General features: G+C 39.0%; 2 protein-coding genes, 1 long non-coding RNA gene and 1 pseudogene across 3 annotated transcripts in view; 2 read left to right on the top strand and 2 right to left on the bottom strand.

Moving 5' to 3' along the window:
• LOC150048008 (uncharacterized) overlaps positions 1–12,456 on the top strand; it is a 91,658-nt gene extending 79,202 nt beyond the window's left edge. The window contains exon 3 of the long non-coding RNA XR_016539235.1: positions 12,206–12,456. This is a non-coding gene — a long non-coding RNA (uncharacterized LOC150048008). The remainder of the gene's footprint in view (positions 1–12,205) is intronic.
• LOC150048011 (olfactory receptor 5V1-like) lies at positions 1,336–2,259 on the bottom strand. The gene has a single exon (XM_090356456.1). It carries the CDS (start codon positions 2,257–2,259, stop codon positions 1,336–1,338), a length of 924 nt encoding a protein of 307 aa, XP_090212582.1.
• On the top strand, positions 7,954–8,648 carry LOC150048010 (uncharacterized; annotated as a pseudogene).
• Positions 9,752–10,678, bottom strand: LOC150048009 (olfactory receptor 12D1-like). The gene has a single exon (XM_090355344.1). The coding sequence runs from the start codon at positions 10,676–10,678 to the stop codon at positions 9,752–9,754; it is 927 nt and encodes a 308-aa protein (XP_090211470.1).
• Positions 12,457–16,008: the final 3,552 nt, after the last annotated feature.

Genomic DNA, 16,008 nt, shown 5'->3' with positions numbered 1-16,008 from the left:
ACTAAATCCTTGTCTGCAATCTCCCCATCTTCTTCTCTTCATGTGTCTACCCCTTTCCCATGGACCCCACTCTACCCCTTTCAAGTACCCACTAATTGGTGTTTATTTTGTTGAACTTTCACTTTGCCTTTCTAAGGAATTTTATAGTATTTGAGTTCTCCTATATTTCAGTTAATATATTAGCATATACTTGCATACCACCCAACATATATACTTACAAGATTATAAACTAAATCTACCTTCCACATATAAGGAAAATGCGCATCCTTTTTCTCTGGGTATGATTTATTTCATTTAACATAACTTTTCCAACTCTTTCCATTTCTTTATAAATGGTGCAATATCATCCTTTCTAACGAATGAGTAAAAATTCCATTGTCTATATATACCACATTTTTGATCCATTTGTCCACTGTGGGCATCTAGGCTAAAAAGTTAGTAATATTTTAATACACTAATAATAAACAGGCAGAAAAGAAATAAAATAATCACATTCGCACTAGATATTTTTAAACCTGGAAGTTACTATAACAAAGCAAACTAAAGACCTCTACAGTGAAACTTACAAACACTGGAGAAACACACTGAAGGGAAGAAAAACAAGTGGAAAGACCTCCCATGTAAAGGATAAAAGAAGCAATAAAGTTAGAATGTCTATACTAACAAAAGCAAATTATAGATTCAAGGTTCTTCTCGCCAAAATTTTCATGGAACTCTGAGAACAATGAACCAATAATTTTACAAAAACTAAAACAAACCAAAATCAGCCTTGTTTGGTCATTCCCACAAAAAAAAATCTGTTTGTGGAATAAAAATGAGAGAGATTTCTGAATTCCCTGAAGGAAACTTTTCTCTAGATTTTGAAAAGACAGTAAGTGAGCAAGGGAAAAGCAAAGGAAAACAAGGACCACACAGCGCCAATGGATAATTCATCATAGGTTAGAAAACTTCAAGAACAACTCACCTAACCAATACATTTGGTATGATTGTTAACAGAGAACATGAACCATGGAGAAATAAGTACATCCTATGCCTATAAACTTCTCATTAGCTTTTCAACCTTTGCAGTTGAAAAGCTTAGTGAACATGCAAGCATTTAAGAGTGAAAAATAATACTAAAACCATTATCTACCATTTATCCAATACATATGCTGTTCATGTTGCACCACTTGGTTTACCATTCAAATTAACAAGGAACTCTTAAGATATTATTAATAATCTTGGTGAGAGGCAATCAGGAAATACTACTAAAATAAATCATTTTAATTATATTATTTATCCAATCATAGGCAAAACTTGACATTACATTTCAAGGTCAATGAAATGTGGAAGTACCTATTTTTTCAACACAGTGTTCAGAGCCTTTCTAATATCCTTATTCCTCAAAGTGTAAATGATGGGATTGAGCATGGGAGTCACGACACTGTACAATACTGAGATCAACCTGTCCTTAGTGAGTGAGTAAGACGAGATGGGCCGTACGTATGTGAAGATGGAGCTGCCATAGTAGAGAAGGACAATGATCAGGTGCGAGGCACAGGTAGAAAAGGCTTTGCGTCTCCCCTCGGAGGAGCGGATCCTCAAGATGGCAGTGATGATGTAGAGGTAGGAAAGGATGATGCCCAGGAAAGGAGCCCAGCCAATGAAGACTCCAATGAGGAGTAACACAAACTCATTGACAGAAGTGTCCCCACAAGACAGGACCAGCAAAGGTGGGATGTCACAGAAGAAGTAGTTGATCTTGTTGTGGCCACAGAAGGGCAGACGGAAGGTCAGCACTGTGTGCACCACCGAGTTAAGGAAACCACAACCCCAGCAGGAGGCGGCCAGCCGGCTGTACAGGGCCTTGTGCATGATGACAGAATACCTTAAAGGCTTGCAGATGGCAACGTAACGGTCATAGGCCATGGCTGCCAGCAAAAGACACTCTACGCCCACAAAGAAAAGGAATGCAAAAAGTTGAGTGACACAGCCTCCATACGAGATGCTTTTCCTCTGTGAGAGGAGATGCACCATCATCTGGGGGACATTGGTGGTGGTGTAGCAGATGTCAAGAAAGGCCAAGTTCCTCAGGAAAAAATACATGGGGGTGTGTAGTCGAGAGTCCATCAGTGTCATCAAAATAATGAAGACATTTCCTCCAAGGGTGCATAGATAGATCGTAAGAAATGTGGTGAAGAGTAAAAATTGCAAATTATTTAGATTGGAGAAACCCATGATGATGAAGACGGAGAAAGAGGTTTGGTTTTCTCCTTCCATGAGGTTTAATCTTGAAGACTGAGAAAGAAGCAGCACCAATTGCAGTATTCATTAGCTGCAACAGCAATAATCTACAAAATAAGAGACATGGCTGTTATAAACAACATAATCCCTACCTAAAATGTGCTCAATAGTAGGGCTCACATCTACTTTATAGCAACTCCTTACAAAAGAAACCAGACGGCAAGAGCGACATAGATAAGGTGCATTGTACACATACATCAGCATGTTGAATTCAAAGCCTCTTTGCAACTCTATAGATAAGACAAATCTAATTAATGAATAAGTCAATAATTTTAACATTTCTTATATAATTTTAACATTTATTATAAGTCAAAAATTTTAACATTTCTTATATAATTAACATTTATTATAAGTCAATAATTTTAACATTTCTTTCCAGTGTTCAAAGTGAACACTGGAAAATCCACTTGGAATTTCAGGGACTAAGGTGTGGTGGCTTTCTCTTCTTCTCCAACATGTCTTAGAGACAGCTGATAAGGATTAAACTCAGGACTGTCATAGTCAGTGTAATAGTCAGGAAGTTATTGGAGACTCTTCCTGTGGATGTGTCTTGGTTCTCCTTGCATTCTTAATGATTCCTTTGTATATTTTAATATATAGCATTAGGTATGAAAATATTGAAGGAAAAGGAACTTTTCAAAGAGTAATGTCATAAGAGAATATGGAACCAAACCATCTGATTTAATCAAGTAAATGCAGTAGCCACAAGCTGATTGCCTTGGGACACAGGCCCACAATGCATGATGCAGACCTTGGCAGTGGGGACATTCTCCATGGCACTGTTTGCTGCAAACATTCCCCAAAGAGAGAATGCTTAAGAACAGAGAAAAATAAAGGCAAAGCAATGCCCCAAGTTGCCATCTTAGCTACTTACAGGCAGAGATTAGGAGATCAACATTCAAGGCTAGCCAAGGCAAAAGAAATGTATAAGATTCATCTCCATCAACAGGCTGAGTACCGTGACTCACTCCTGCCATCTGTAGCAAATACAAAGACTGAAGCCCAGACTGGCTCAGGCCTAAAGAAAGACCGTACCTCAAAAACAGCCACTGCAAAATGGACTGGAGGCATGTCTTAAGTGGTAGAGAGCTTGTTAGCAAATACAAGGTCCTGAGTTCAATCCCAAAGATCACCACAAAGAAAAAGAAAAAAGAAAGGAACTGAAAAATTACAATCTTTTAAATTCTAAGGTCAACAAAATTTGTTACTCTGTCTTGTTTAGCCCAAACACTTCCACAGCCTGAGCTTTTCCTCATATTTAAAAGGAAAACTACATTTCAACTATATGCCAGGTATGACCAAAGAATTGTGCCACCTGGGGCACTATTTAAGTTTCGAAGTAAAGCATGCTTTACTTCAGGATACACAGAGTACACAGAGATAGATTCAAATTTCTGTCAGAGATAAGGTAGAGAATAGAACAGATAGGTCCCTACATTTTTCCCAACATTTTACAAGGCTATAATGTATCTAGAGAACATCCTCAAAAGAGATCATTTTTAAAGTCAAGCTACACTCTCTTTAACCAGTATGATCACTAACTTCCTATTTTGACCTCTGAACAATGCCCATAAATTCCTGCCCTTTGAATGGCCTGCCCCTTTTTTATTACATAACATTGTGTGTGATATATAATAGAAACAAGAGTTCCTAACATCATTGCTTCATAGAATTGTTCTCACTGCCCCATGAAGCCATCAGTAAACTTGGTTCCTTCCTACATAAAAGACCTTGAGTCTTTTGAGTTCTCTCTCTGTGTGTGTGTGTGTGTGTGTGTGTGTGTGTGTGTGTGTGTGTGTGTGTGTGTGTGTGTGCTGGTCCTGGGGCTTGACTCACAGCCTGGACATTGTCTATGAACTTAAAAAAATTAAAAAAAAAAACTACCAGTTCACCACTTGAGTCATAGCTCCATTTCTAGTTTTGGGGGGATTATCTGAAGATAACAGTCTCATGAACTTTCCTGCACTGGATGTCCTCAAACCGTGATCCACAGGGCTCAGTCTCCTGAGTACCTAGGATTACAGGCATGAGCCACCAACATCCAGCCTGAATTCTTTGACAGATAAAATTTATTTTTTCCTCTCATGTAATATGAATTTGAAAACTTTCATTACACTAAACACAATGGAACTTTTTATAATCATGAACTTAAAATATACCCCTTGCTTTAAAAACACAAAGAGGCATTGGAGGGCATCAAATAATTCCTTGTAGCTAAAGGCTAGAACACAGCTGGTTTGCAGAACTTTGAACTAACCAATACTCAGAACCAGGTCAAATAATTTGAATACCTCACTTACATACTACTCCATCAGATTCTTAATTTCCTTCCATACCACCCATCCCAAACAGCACACATTACAAACAGTATGGGTGACTAAACATGACAAGGCTAAATGATAACCCAGAGGAGGAAGAGGAAGACAAGGGAGATAAAGAGCAGGAAGACAACTTGCCTGTACTGGAAATGAAAGCAGAAGAGTAGATGATAAATTTCCAGCTCTCACAGTTTTTATTTTATGGGGTGATGGAATCATGGTCCCAGGAGTTCTGTCCTAGCAGAAACACTTAATGAATGAGAGTGAGCAACCCGGAGCTGTGCAGCAATGCTCTGAGAGTTGCAGACCAGATTGTGCAGCTTCAGGGAGTTCCAAGAGAAAAGTCTCAAGTGACCTCCACAGTCCTTCATGGCTATCTCACAGAAAGCCTGTAACTCCCTAGAGATTCTTATCCTGATCATGTGTATTTTACATTCCCCTCCAGTTACAGGTGATGACGAAATGGTCTCCATACATTTTGAAACACCCCAGGCTAGCACAAGGTCCACATGCAAATCAGATGGATATCTGGCCCAATTTCATACAAATTAGAAACCTCTTCTGCTCTAGCAAACTGAACCTAACAGCCTTTAAAAGGATGATAGACTGAACAAGTGGGGTTTACCGAGGGAGGCAAGGGAGTATACACAAATGAATAGCTATGACCATGCTCACAGAGATATCCTATGACTACTATGTGGCTACCTGTCTTCAACCTCACTATAAAATCATCACATGTGTTGGTACTTGTGCTCAGTAAGTACTGGCTGTGTGGCTGATGGAACCATCTCTGGAGTCATGCACACACACAACTGCTGCTTTTTCCATCCACTTCTGTGTACAAATACTATCCACTAATTCTGTGATGTGCCCCAGTTCCTGAAACTCTCTTCCACCAAACTCATTGGTGAGCACAGAGTTGCTGGCTTTGTGACCTTGGAGGCATTTATTTATTTATTTATTCATTGTTTTGCTCTAACTCAATGGGACCTAGCTGCATGCATAGAAGCTCTACCATTCTGAGGAAGTTGCCTGATAAAGGCAGAGTCAGACCCTTTTCTATATGCCTGTTTCATGTATCTGTTGTCCTGTTGTTCCTATCTGCTGTCATCTTTGAGTTTCTAAAGCCACATTCTGAGCCTACTTCTATCTTTTGTTCACTACATTTTTTTTCCTATGGGTCATGGGGCTTGAACTCTGGACCTAGGTGCTGTCCCTGAGCTGATCTTCAGCTCAAGGATACCACCCTACCACTGGAACCACAGCTTCACTTCTGGTTTTCCAGTGGTTAACTGGAGATAAGAGGCTCTTGGTCTTTAGTCCCCCGGGCTGACTTTGAACGAGCGATCCTCAGATGTCTGGCTTCTGAGTAGATAGGATTACAAGTGTGAGCCATCATACCCCACACTGCATTTTTATACTGTCCTCCCACCAACCCTCAAACCAATGGTCTGAGAAATGCAGCCATAAAAGCACATTGAAGAACATGTTTTTGAAGGAAAGCATACTTCTGCTGAATCACATGCATTTATTCCTATTGAGTAGACATATCAAAATCCATTGGAAAAAGCAGAGAAATCAAGAACAAAAAGTTGAAACATGTTAGTACCATAAAAGTCATATATATGAAAGTTGCCCCATGAACAGGTGCTGAGCAATAAAAACACTTGCCAGTTACACATGAATTATTCTTGTAAAAATAGTGGGTTAAAATCTCATCCTACAAAGCCAGATGAAGGGAAAAATTTAAGTTTTCCCAAGCTTAAAAACTCCAACTTAATTTCCCTTTCTGCCTCATTTCTGTCCAGATAGTAGAAAGGGAATAAATGGAAATCTTACAAATAACAATAATTGTTACCTTTTTCATTTTACTTCATAAGTTTGTAAAGGTTGACTTTGTAGTCCCAGCAACATGAGAAATATTAAGTCTACAAAAAGTTCTAATGTCCAACCCACTATCAACATGGAAAACATGCAGGATTACTAGAAGCTACCACCTGCACACAACACCAGTAAAATCAGACCAGATCAAAAGCTAAGCAAGAAAATTACAGAAACTGTGAAAGAGTTTTAAGTCCAAGATTAAGCACCAAAAGAATTGTCCAGTAAGTAAATGGACAAACAATTTCAAGAAATATAATTCAAAAGAAGCACAAAGAGCCCAAAAAGCCCATGGTATTTTATATAACCCAAAACGGATGTGGCATCATTTTAAAAATACATATGTAGAGACATACATACAGACACACATACACCCATATATACAGACAGACAGACAATGGCATGCATGAAGCATAATGAAATGCTATTTGGAAGGTGGAGGAGATGAATGTCAATATGATAGTCAGGCGAATTTGTTCAAAATACATCCAGTACTGGTATAAATATATATATAAACATATATATATATATGAAGCTGTGGTTGATTAAGGATTTCTATTTCCCTTCAGTCAGGATCAGTTTTTTCTTCCTACAAAGCTTAATTTGCAAATAGACTATTGCACAAATGATGAGATTATTTTTTCATTTTTTCCTTTCGTTGTTGGTGATGATAATGATGATGGCAGTGGTGGTGATGGTGGTCATGGTGGTAGTGATGGTGGTGGTAGTGGTGGTCATAAGGCTTGAACTCAGGGCCAAGATGCTTTCCCTGAGCTTTTTTGCTCAAGGGTAGTGCTGTACCACTTTGAACCACAGAGGCACTGCCAGTTTTCTGGTGGTTAATTGTAGATAAGAGTCTCAGGTACTTTTCTACCTTCCCTGCTTTGAGCCATAATCCTCAGATCTCAGTCTCTTCAGTAGCTAGAATTACAAATATGAGTTACCAGTGACAGGCCAAAAGTCAGTTTGGGAGAGCTGGGGAATACTGTTATGCTAATGCTCATTATGGCCCTGCCTTTCAGATACTCAGCAGGTTTTTCTTGGTAAAAAAAAAAGTCTCACCCTAGGCTTTCCTATGGGAAAGTTAACTGAAGCCACATGGAACAACTAGAAAAAGACATAAAGACTCCCAGCTAGTCTATGCCCAGTTATTGAAATGATCAGAGGTAAGTTCTCAGATCTCAGGAAGCAAACTCAACACTTCCCTGCAGAGCCTTTCTGAGATACTTACAGAAAAGAGCAATAAAATCAGGAGTTTAACATGACTAAATTATCAGGTCCACAGGCATTGTGGACCCTACATCATATTCTCTTGGATTTATCAGAAGTGGTAAACCAGAGACATAAAAGTGGTGAACGATCAGTTGTTCAGTTAGATAATCATTCTCCTAATTTTAAAAATTGCAAAATATAAAAAAATGCAAAATAGGCTGTTAAAGTGAAGTAGATCATACTGGGATTTCGCGGAGATCTGGAGGAAACGAAATGGAGGGGTGTGTGTCTAACCTGATGGTGTGTAACCTGGCCTACAATGGAAAGCTGGAGGAGTTGAAGGAGAGCATCCTCTTCGATAAGTCCCTGGCTACTAGAACTGACCAGGACAGCAGAAGTCCATTGCATTGGGCATGTTCAGCTGGACATACAGAAATTGTTGAATTCTTGCTGCAGCTTGGAGTGCCAGTGAATGATCAAGATGATGCAGGTTGGTCTCCTCTTCATATTGCTGCTTCTGTTGGCCAGGATGAGATTGTAAAAGCCATCCTGGGATAAGGTGCCCAGGTGAATGCTATCAATCAGAATGGCTGTACTCCCCTATATTATGCAGCTTCAAAAAATAGACATGAGATTGCTGTCATGTTACTAGAAAGTGGGGCAAATCCAGATGCTAAAGACTATTATGAGGCTACTGCAATGCACCGGGCAGCAGCCAAGGGTAACTTGAAGATGATTCATATGCTTCTGTACTACAAAGCATCCACAAACATACAAGACACTGAGGGTAACACTCCCCTACACCTAGCCTGTGATGAGAAAAGAATGGAAGAAGCAAAACTGCTGGTGACCCAAGGAGCAAGTATTTACATTGAGAATAAAAAAGAAAAGACACCCCTGCAAATGGCAAAAGGTGGCTTGCGTTTAATACTCAAGACAATGGTGGAAGGTTAGACAGTTTGGATCTATTCTTTTTGTAAGTTTTGTCAACCCAGTGTTCTGCAACCTAATGTAATTGTGCATAAGGTATTATATATGAATAGTGAAGTTTTTCCACCTTTAAAATCGTAGAAACACATGTTGGGTTGGCCTTGCGGAAGTACTTGCTCTAAGCTTTGAACTTGCTTTCCAAGCACTGGGGAGTTGGAGTTGTTCTGCTGAGAGTTGGATTTGAGATCATTTTGAGTGAGTATGGATGACATTGTGTGGAAATTGTGAGTCTTGAGTTCTCTTCCAAACACCTTCTTGTCCTCTGTGAAGCAGAACCCCAAGAGCATTTTAGTTGGCCTCCCTGAGTTCCACCCTTAAAACATCGTTATCTTCAAGCTGGCTAAGAGTCTGTGCCAAATATTTCTGCATTTTCAGCCATGAAGCTTATTTTATTTTCATAACAGGAGGAATAATTACAAATTTTAATGGACCAAATTGTAGAAGTTATGTTCTAAACTGATGAAGAACTAGTAGCCTTTATACCCATGTATCTTTTTGATGAGCAGGTTCGCCAGAAACTACTGTATCTGCTTTTAAAGGAATATTTAAAATATCAGTATGTACTCACCTTGTATTGAAAAGAATGTTAAGCTTGTGAAAAAAGTAGCAATGTAACAAAAATTTATTTTTATTTGTATTTCAAAAACAATAAAAATAAAATGTTGGAAGAAAAAATGCAAAATACAAGCATTACAATTTTATTCATCCCAAAATGGTACATGAACTTAGAGGGACTAACTGATACAGACAATTAATAATACGTTTAATAAACATAAGTTTATATAGGTATATTTCATACAAAAATCATGAATATAACAACTTGTATCAACCAACACTCCCATAAAAAATTTAGATTTAGGAATCTACAGTTTGTATTCCACCTTTTCATTTGCACTATGTTAGCTCAAATGAAGTCTTAACATCACTAGAATATAAATTCCCACATGTTTTTGATTATCACGTCCCTGTATTACACACTCTGAAAGATAATGCAAGCAAACTAACTTCACATCTCAGCATTACACTTGCCTGCTGGAGTATTACTCATTCAAAGGAGTTTCTGCATGTCAAAGCTTCCTTCTGATCAGTCTGTTCAAGGCTCCTTTCACTTCCTGGTTCCTCAGAGTATATATCAGTGGGTTCAGAGCTGGGGTCAGCACAGTGTACATGACGGCAATGACCCGGTCCTGGTCCAGCGAACTCCCTGAGGCAGGCCGGATGTAAATGAAGAGAACCGGAGCATAGAAAAGAAAAACGACCATGAAGTGGGAGGCACACGTGGACAGCGCTTTGTGCAGCATGCTGCAGGAGTGGGTCTTGAGGAAGAGATAGATGATGATGTACAAGTAGGAGAGCAGCGTGACAAAGAAGTGACCCAAAGCTATGGTCCCCGTGACAGTATTGAGCAGCCACTGGTTGAGCTCAGTGTTCCCACAGGCCAGCTCCAGCAATGGCTTCACATCACAGAAGAAGTGGTGGATCTGGTTAGAAGCACAGAAGGATAAACGAGATGTCATGACTGAGTGCATCAGGGCGTGGAAAAAGCCAATGGTCCAGATAGTGACAGCTATCTTGGCACAGAGCTGAGGATTCATGATGACAGGGTAGTGAAGGGGTTTGCAGATAGCCATGAAGCGATCAAACGCCATCACAACCAGCAACATGGCCTCTGTGCTCCCCAGGAAGTGGAAGAAATGCAGCTGGCTTATGCATCCAAAGAAAGAAATTGTTTTATCTGTAGAAAAGAAATTTCCCAGCATCTTTGGCAGTGTCACTGTAGAGAAGGAGATATCCAGACAGGACAGGTTTCCCAGGAAGAAATACATAGGTAAGTGGAGTCTTGAGTCAAAGATGACAACTCGTAATATGGCTCCATTCCCAGCCACATTGACAAAGTAGATGGTGAGGAAAACAGGAAAAAGAAAAGACTCCAATTCTTTAATGTCTGTCACTCCCAGAAGGATAAATGCAGTGACTGTTGTTTGATTCACCATCATTTAAAAGACAAGGTAATTTGTGAAACATTGCTCTGAGTTTGGGAAGCTTTTCAAGCCAAGGAACTTTTAGCAAAGTCAAAAATACATTTAGAGCCTTGTCTGTGTCATAACCCTACTTCAACCCTGTGTACTATGTGGGCATTAGACCATTGAGTGTCAACATGATATGTCTGTTATGGATTATGACACACACATTTTTGAAATGTCAAATGGGGGCTAGGAGTGTGGCCTAGTGGTAGAGTACTGGCCTAGAGTGCATGAAGCTCTGGGTTTGATTCCTTGGTACCACATACACTGAAAAACCCAGAAGTGGTACTATGGCTCAAGTGGTAAAGTGCTAACCTTGAGCAAGCTCAAAGATAGTGCCCAGGCCCTGAGTTCAAGACCAGAACTAGCTAAACTAATGTCAAATGCATCATTAATAGTCTCCCCAACTTAGGAATTTGAAGTAAGGTTCTCACTACCGACCTCTATGGTTTTTAATGCTTAAATTTGACCCAACCTTTTTCTTATCTGTTAGGTAAATCTTTACATAATCAGACTGACAAGTCTTAACCAGTAAAGAAAACAGTTGAAAAGTGTTCATCTGAAAAAAAAATAGTCCATATTAATTTGTTACAATCACAACACTTTAAATAATAGTTTTTTTAATATAAGTATAACTACACTTCCTTATCTTAGGAAAAGAATGTACTAGAAATTGTCTCTTACTCATCTCTTTCTTATCACCTTGGAAAGATGATGCCCTAACAGGGAGAGAAACAAGAACACATTAATCCCATAAAGTGATTAATCCCAGATATTTACGTAATTCCTGACAGCACCAGAGAAGATGATGGGCTTAATGTCTTAACATAAACTGAGGCATTAAATATCTTTATAGCACCTTGTCTTTTCTTGTGCTTCTGTTCTACAATTTCCTGTGACCTTTTTTAAAAGTCCTTTTCCAGATCCCTAGATACTTGGATAAGAAAGTGACTCCTTTATTTGACTCAACCATGTTTCTCTTGTTTCACTGTAACTGATCTCTCCTCTAAGTTTCTATTTATTTGATGCCCTTGATATAACATCTCCCTTTATGATATACTCTCTTAGGTCTTATTTTCATTATCTCTGAAATGAACTCATTTCTTTAATATTAAGAAAGTCTGAGGCTGAATTGTAGCCAAATGGTAGAGTGCTTACCTAGCATGCCTGAAGCCCTGGGTTCAATTCCTCGGTACCACGTACACAGAAAAAGGCAGAAGTGGCACCATGCTCAAGTGGCAGAATGCTAGCATTGAGAAAAATGTGTCCAAGGACCGTGCCCAGGCCCTGAGATCAAGCTCCAGGTCTGGCAAAAAAAGGAATCTTCCTTCCTCTCATTCTCTTCCATAAAATAGGACTCTGATTATTGTATTATAATTCTATAATTATTATACCTATACCTGCTATAATTAAGTCTGTATGTGTACAAATACAATAGTATTACATTTTATAACTACAAAATTCTGTCTGCCTTTTCCTTGTCTCCATTATTTGCAGAGTACCTGAAGTATCTCCTTAAACGTGCAGTGGGTTTGCTCCTATACATCGAAAGGAAGAAGCAAGTCTTTGTGGAAAATGTACAACTGTCAGGAAACTGAGTACAGGATATGACTTTGGGTGCTTGCTACAGAAGAGAGCCATCCAAGCTTTGACAAAGTCATTGAGAGAAGAAAATAATTTGTTGTGACTGCAGCAAAATTGAAGATGAGGATGGTGGTGCTTGTGATGATGATGATGATGATGATGATGATGATGATGATGATGATTATGGTGATGACGGTGATGAACTAAGGAAAGTTCTAGAGATCCTATGGGATTTAGCTGTAGAGGTAGAAGAAATTTTGAAAAAGTATCAAACCTCTACTCCATATTTTTGAAGGATTGTTTTCAAATAATTCAGAGTGGTTTTCTTTTTTAGCTGTGTGTGCTTTATGTACTTTCACGCTAGTTCACACTCCTATTTAAAATAGAAATCATGCACCAAGTATTATTTATAATTCTCTTACCCAGAAAACAGGAACATTGAAAAATGGATAGGAACATCATATTTTTCTGTGTAAGGAAAAATAACACTCACATGAAGTCTTTATTAATGATTATATTCACTGAACTTTCTGTGTTTAGGCATTTGAGATTGGAATCATATTTAAAGCACACAAATGTTCTTTCATATCTGCAATGTCAATCAAGAGTCCGTCAATACACAGTAAAAAAAAAACCCTAAATCTGCTTGAAATTTAATGACAGTAAACAAAAAGATCACTCACAAGCAAACAGAAAACACAACCTCCCAGCCTGCTCCTCATTCGTCCTCTTACCTGATCCAGTATTCATCAACACCAGCAACACTGCTTTATTCCCAGCTACTATAAACATCAAAGATTACTTGAATTGAGGCTTTATGTTGTGGTTGCTGCTGAAAGCCATCTTTAGAAATCTCTCCTTGTTATTCTGCTATTTTTCTCTCATCTAATTAGAAACAAATCCCTAGATATAGAAATCCAGAGGGAGATTGCCCCAATAATGAGGTTTTATGTAATTTACGACCAGATCATGTAACTTCAGGGAGTTCGAAGAGAAAAGTCTCAAGTGACCTCCATGGTCCTTCAAGGCTACCTTCTAGAAAGCCTGTAATTCTTTGGAGATTCTTATCCTGATCATGTGTATTTTTCATTCCCCTCCAGTTACAGGTGATGGCGAAACAAGATGGCCTCCCTACATTTTGAAACAGCTCAAGATGACACAAAGTCCACTTGCAAGTCAGTCAGATAGATATCTGGCCTAATTTCATACAAATTAGAAACCTCTTCTGCTCTAGCAAACTGAACCTAACAGCCTTTAAAAGGATAATAGCCCATGACCAAGAGGGTTTACCGAGGGAGGCAAGGGAATATGCACAAATGAATAGCCATGACCATGCTCACAGAGATATCCTATGACTACTATGTGGCTACCTGTCTTCAACCTCACTATAAAATCATCACATGTGTTGGTACTTGTGCTCAGTAAGTACTGGCTGTGTGGCTGATGGAACCATCTCTGGAGTCATGCACACACACAACTGCTGCTTTTTCCATCCACTTCTGTGTACAAATACTATCCACTAATTCTGTGATGTGCCCCAGTTCCTGAAACTCTCTTCCATCAAACACATTGGTGAGCACAGAGTTGCTGGCTTTGTGACCTTGGAGGCCTTTATTTATTTACTTATTTATTCATTGGTTTGCTCTAACTCAATGGGACCTAGCTGCATGCATAGAAGCTCTACCATTCTGAGGAAGTTGCCTGATAAAGGCAGAGTCAGACCCTTTTCTATATGCCTGTTTCATGTATCTGTTGTCCTGTTGTTCCTATCTGCTGTCATCTTTGAGTTTCTAAAGCCACATTCTGAGCCTACTTCTATCTTTTGTTCACAACATTTTTTTTCCTATGGGTCATGGGCCTTGAACTCTGGGCCTAGGCGCTGTCCCTGAGCTGCTCTTCAGGTCAAGGATACCACCCTACCACTGGAACCACAGCTCCACTTCTGGTTTTCCAGTGGTTAACTGGAGATAAGAGGCTCTTGGTCTTTAGTCCCCCGGGCTGGCTTTGAACGAGTGATCCTCAGATGTCTGACTTCTGAGTAGTTAGGATTGCAAGTGTGAGCCATCACACCCCGCACTGCATTTTTATACTGTCCTCTCACCAACCCTCAAACCAATGGTCTGATAAATGCAGCCATAAAAGCACATTGAAGAACAAGTGTTTGAAGGAAAGCATACTTTTGCTGAGTCACATATATTTAGTCGTATTGGGTAGACATATCAAAATCCATTGGAAAAAAGCAAACAGAGAAATCAAGAAGGAAAAGTTGAGATGTATCTTAGTACCATAAGAGTCATATATATGAAAGTTGCCCCATGAACAGGTGCTGAGCAATAAAAACACTTGCCAGTTACACATAAATTATTCTTGTAAAAATAGTGGGTTAAAATCTCATTCTACAAAGCCAGATGAAGGGAAAAACTTAAATTTTCCCAAGCTTAAAAACTCCAACTTAATTTCCCTTTCACCTCATTTCTGTCCAGGTAGTAGAAAGGGAATAAATGGAAATCTTACAAATAACAATAATTGTTACCTTTTTCATTTTACTTCATAAGTTTATAAAGGTTGACTTTGTAGTCCCAGCAATATGAGAAATATTAAATCTACAAAAAGTTCTAATGTCCAACCCACTATCAACATGGAAAACATGCAGGATTACTAGAAGCTACCACCTGCACACAACACCAGTAAAATCAGACCAGATCAAAAGCTAAGCAAGAAACAGACTGTGAAAGAGAACCTGCCTTGGGTTCTCATCTGACAGCAGATTAAAATACAGAATATATTTTTTTAAAGTCAAACATTAAGCACCAGAGAAATTATCTAATAAGAAATAGGCAAATAATTTCAAGAAATATAACTCAAAAGAAGCACAAAGAGCCCAAAAAGCCCATTGTATTTTATATAACCCAAAAAGGATGTGGCATCATTTTAGAGATACATACTATAGACATACATACATACACCCATAGATACTCAAACATACATATAGACAAATACATGCATGAAGCATAGTGAAATGCTATTTGGAAGGTGGAGGAGATCAATGTCAATATGATAGACAGGCGAATTTGTTCAAAATACATCCAGTACTTGCATAAATAAATAATACATATATATATATATGTCCATATAAAGAAAAAAGAAGCTGTGGTTGCTTAAAGATTTCTTTTTCCCTTGAGTCAGGATCAGTTTTTTCTTCCTATAAAGCTCATTATTTGCAAAAGGACTTTTACAGAAGTTATGAAGGGGTTTTTTTCATTTTTTCCTTTCGTTGTTGGTAATGATAATGACGATGGCAGTGGTGGTGATGGTGGTCATGGTGGTGGTGATGGTGGTGGTAGTGGTGGTCCTAAGGCTTCAACTCAGGGCCTGGGTGCTCTCCCTGAGTTTTTTGCTCAAGGATAATACCATACCACTTTTTTTTTTGCCAGTCCTGGGCTTGAGCTCAGTGCCTGAGCACTGTCCTTGGACTTTCTCAAGGCTAGAGCTCTACCACTTGAGCTCAGCACCATTTCCGACTTTTTTCTATGTATGTGGTACCGAGGAATCGAACCCAGGTCTTCGTGCATGTTAGGCAAGCACACTACCACTAGGCCAAACTCCCGGCCCACCATACCACTTTTCACCACAGAGGCACTGCCAGTTTTCTGGTGGTTAATTGTAGATAAGAGTCTCAGGTACTTTTCTGCCTTCCCTGCTTTGAGCTATAATCC

This window comes from Megascapheus bottae, chromosome 22, assembly GCF_031878675.1.
Source record: "Megascapheus bottae isolate mThoBot1 chromosome 22, mThoBot2.hap1, whole genome shotgun sequence".
NCBI classification, from domain to species: Eukaryota; Metazoa; Chordata; class Mammalia; order Rodentia; family Geomyidae; genus Megascapheus; species Megascapheus bottae.
Note: the sequence above shows the minus strand (reverse complement) of the source record. Positions and strands in the feature narration are given on the sequence as shown.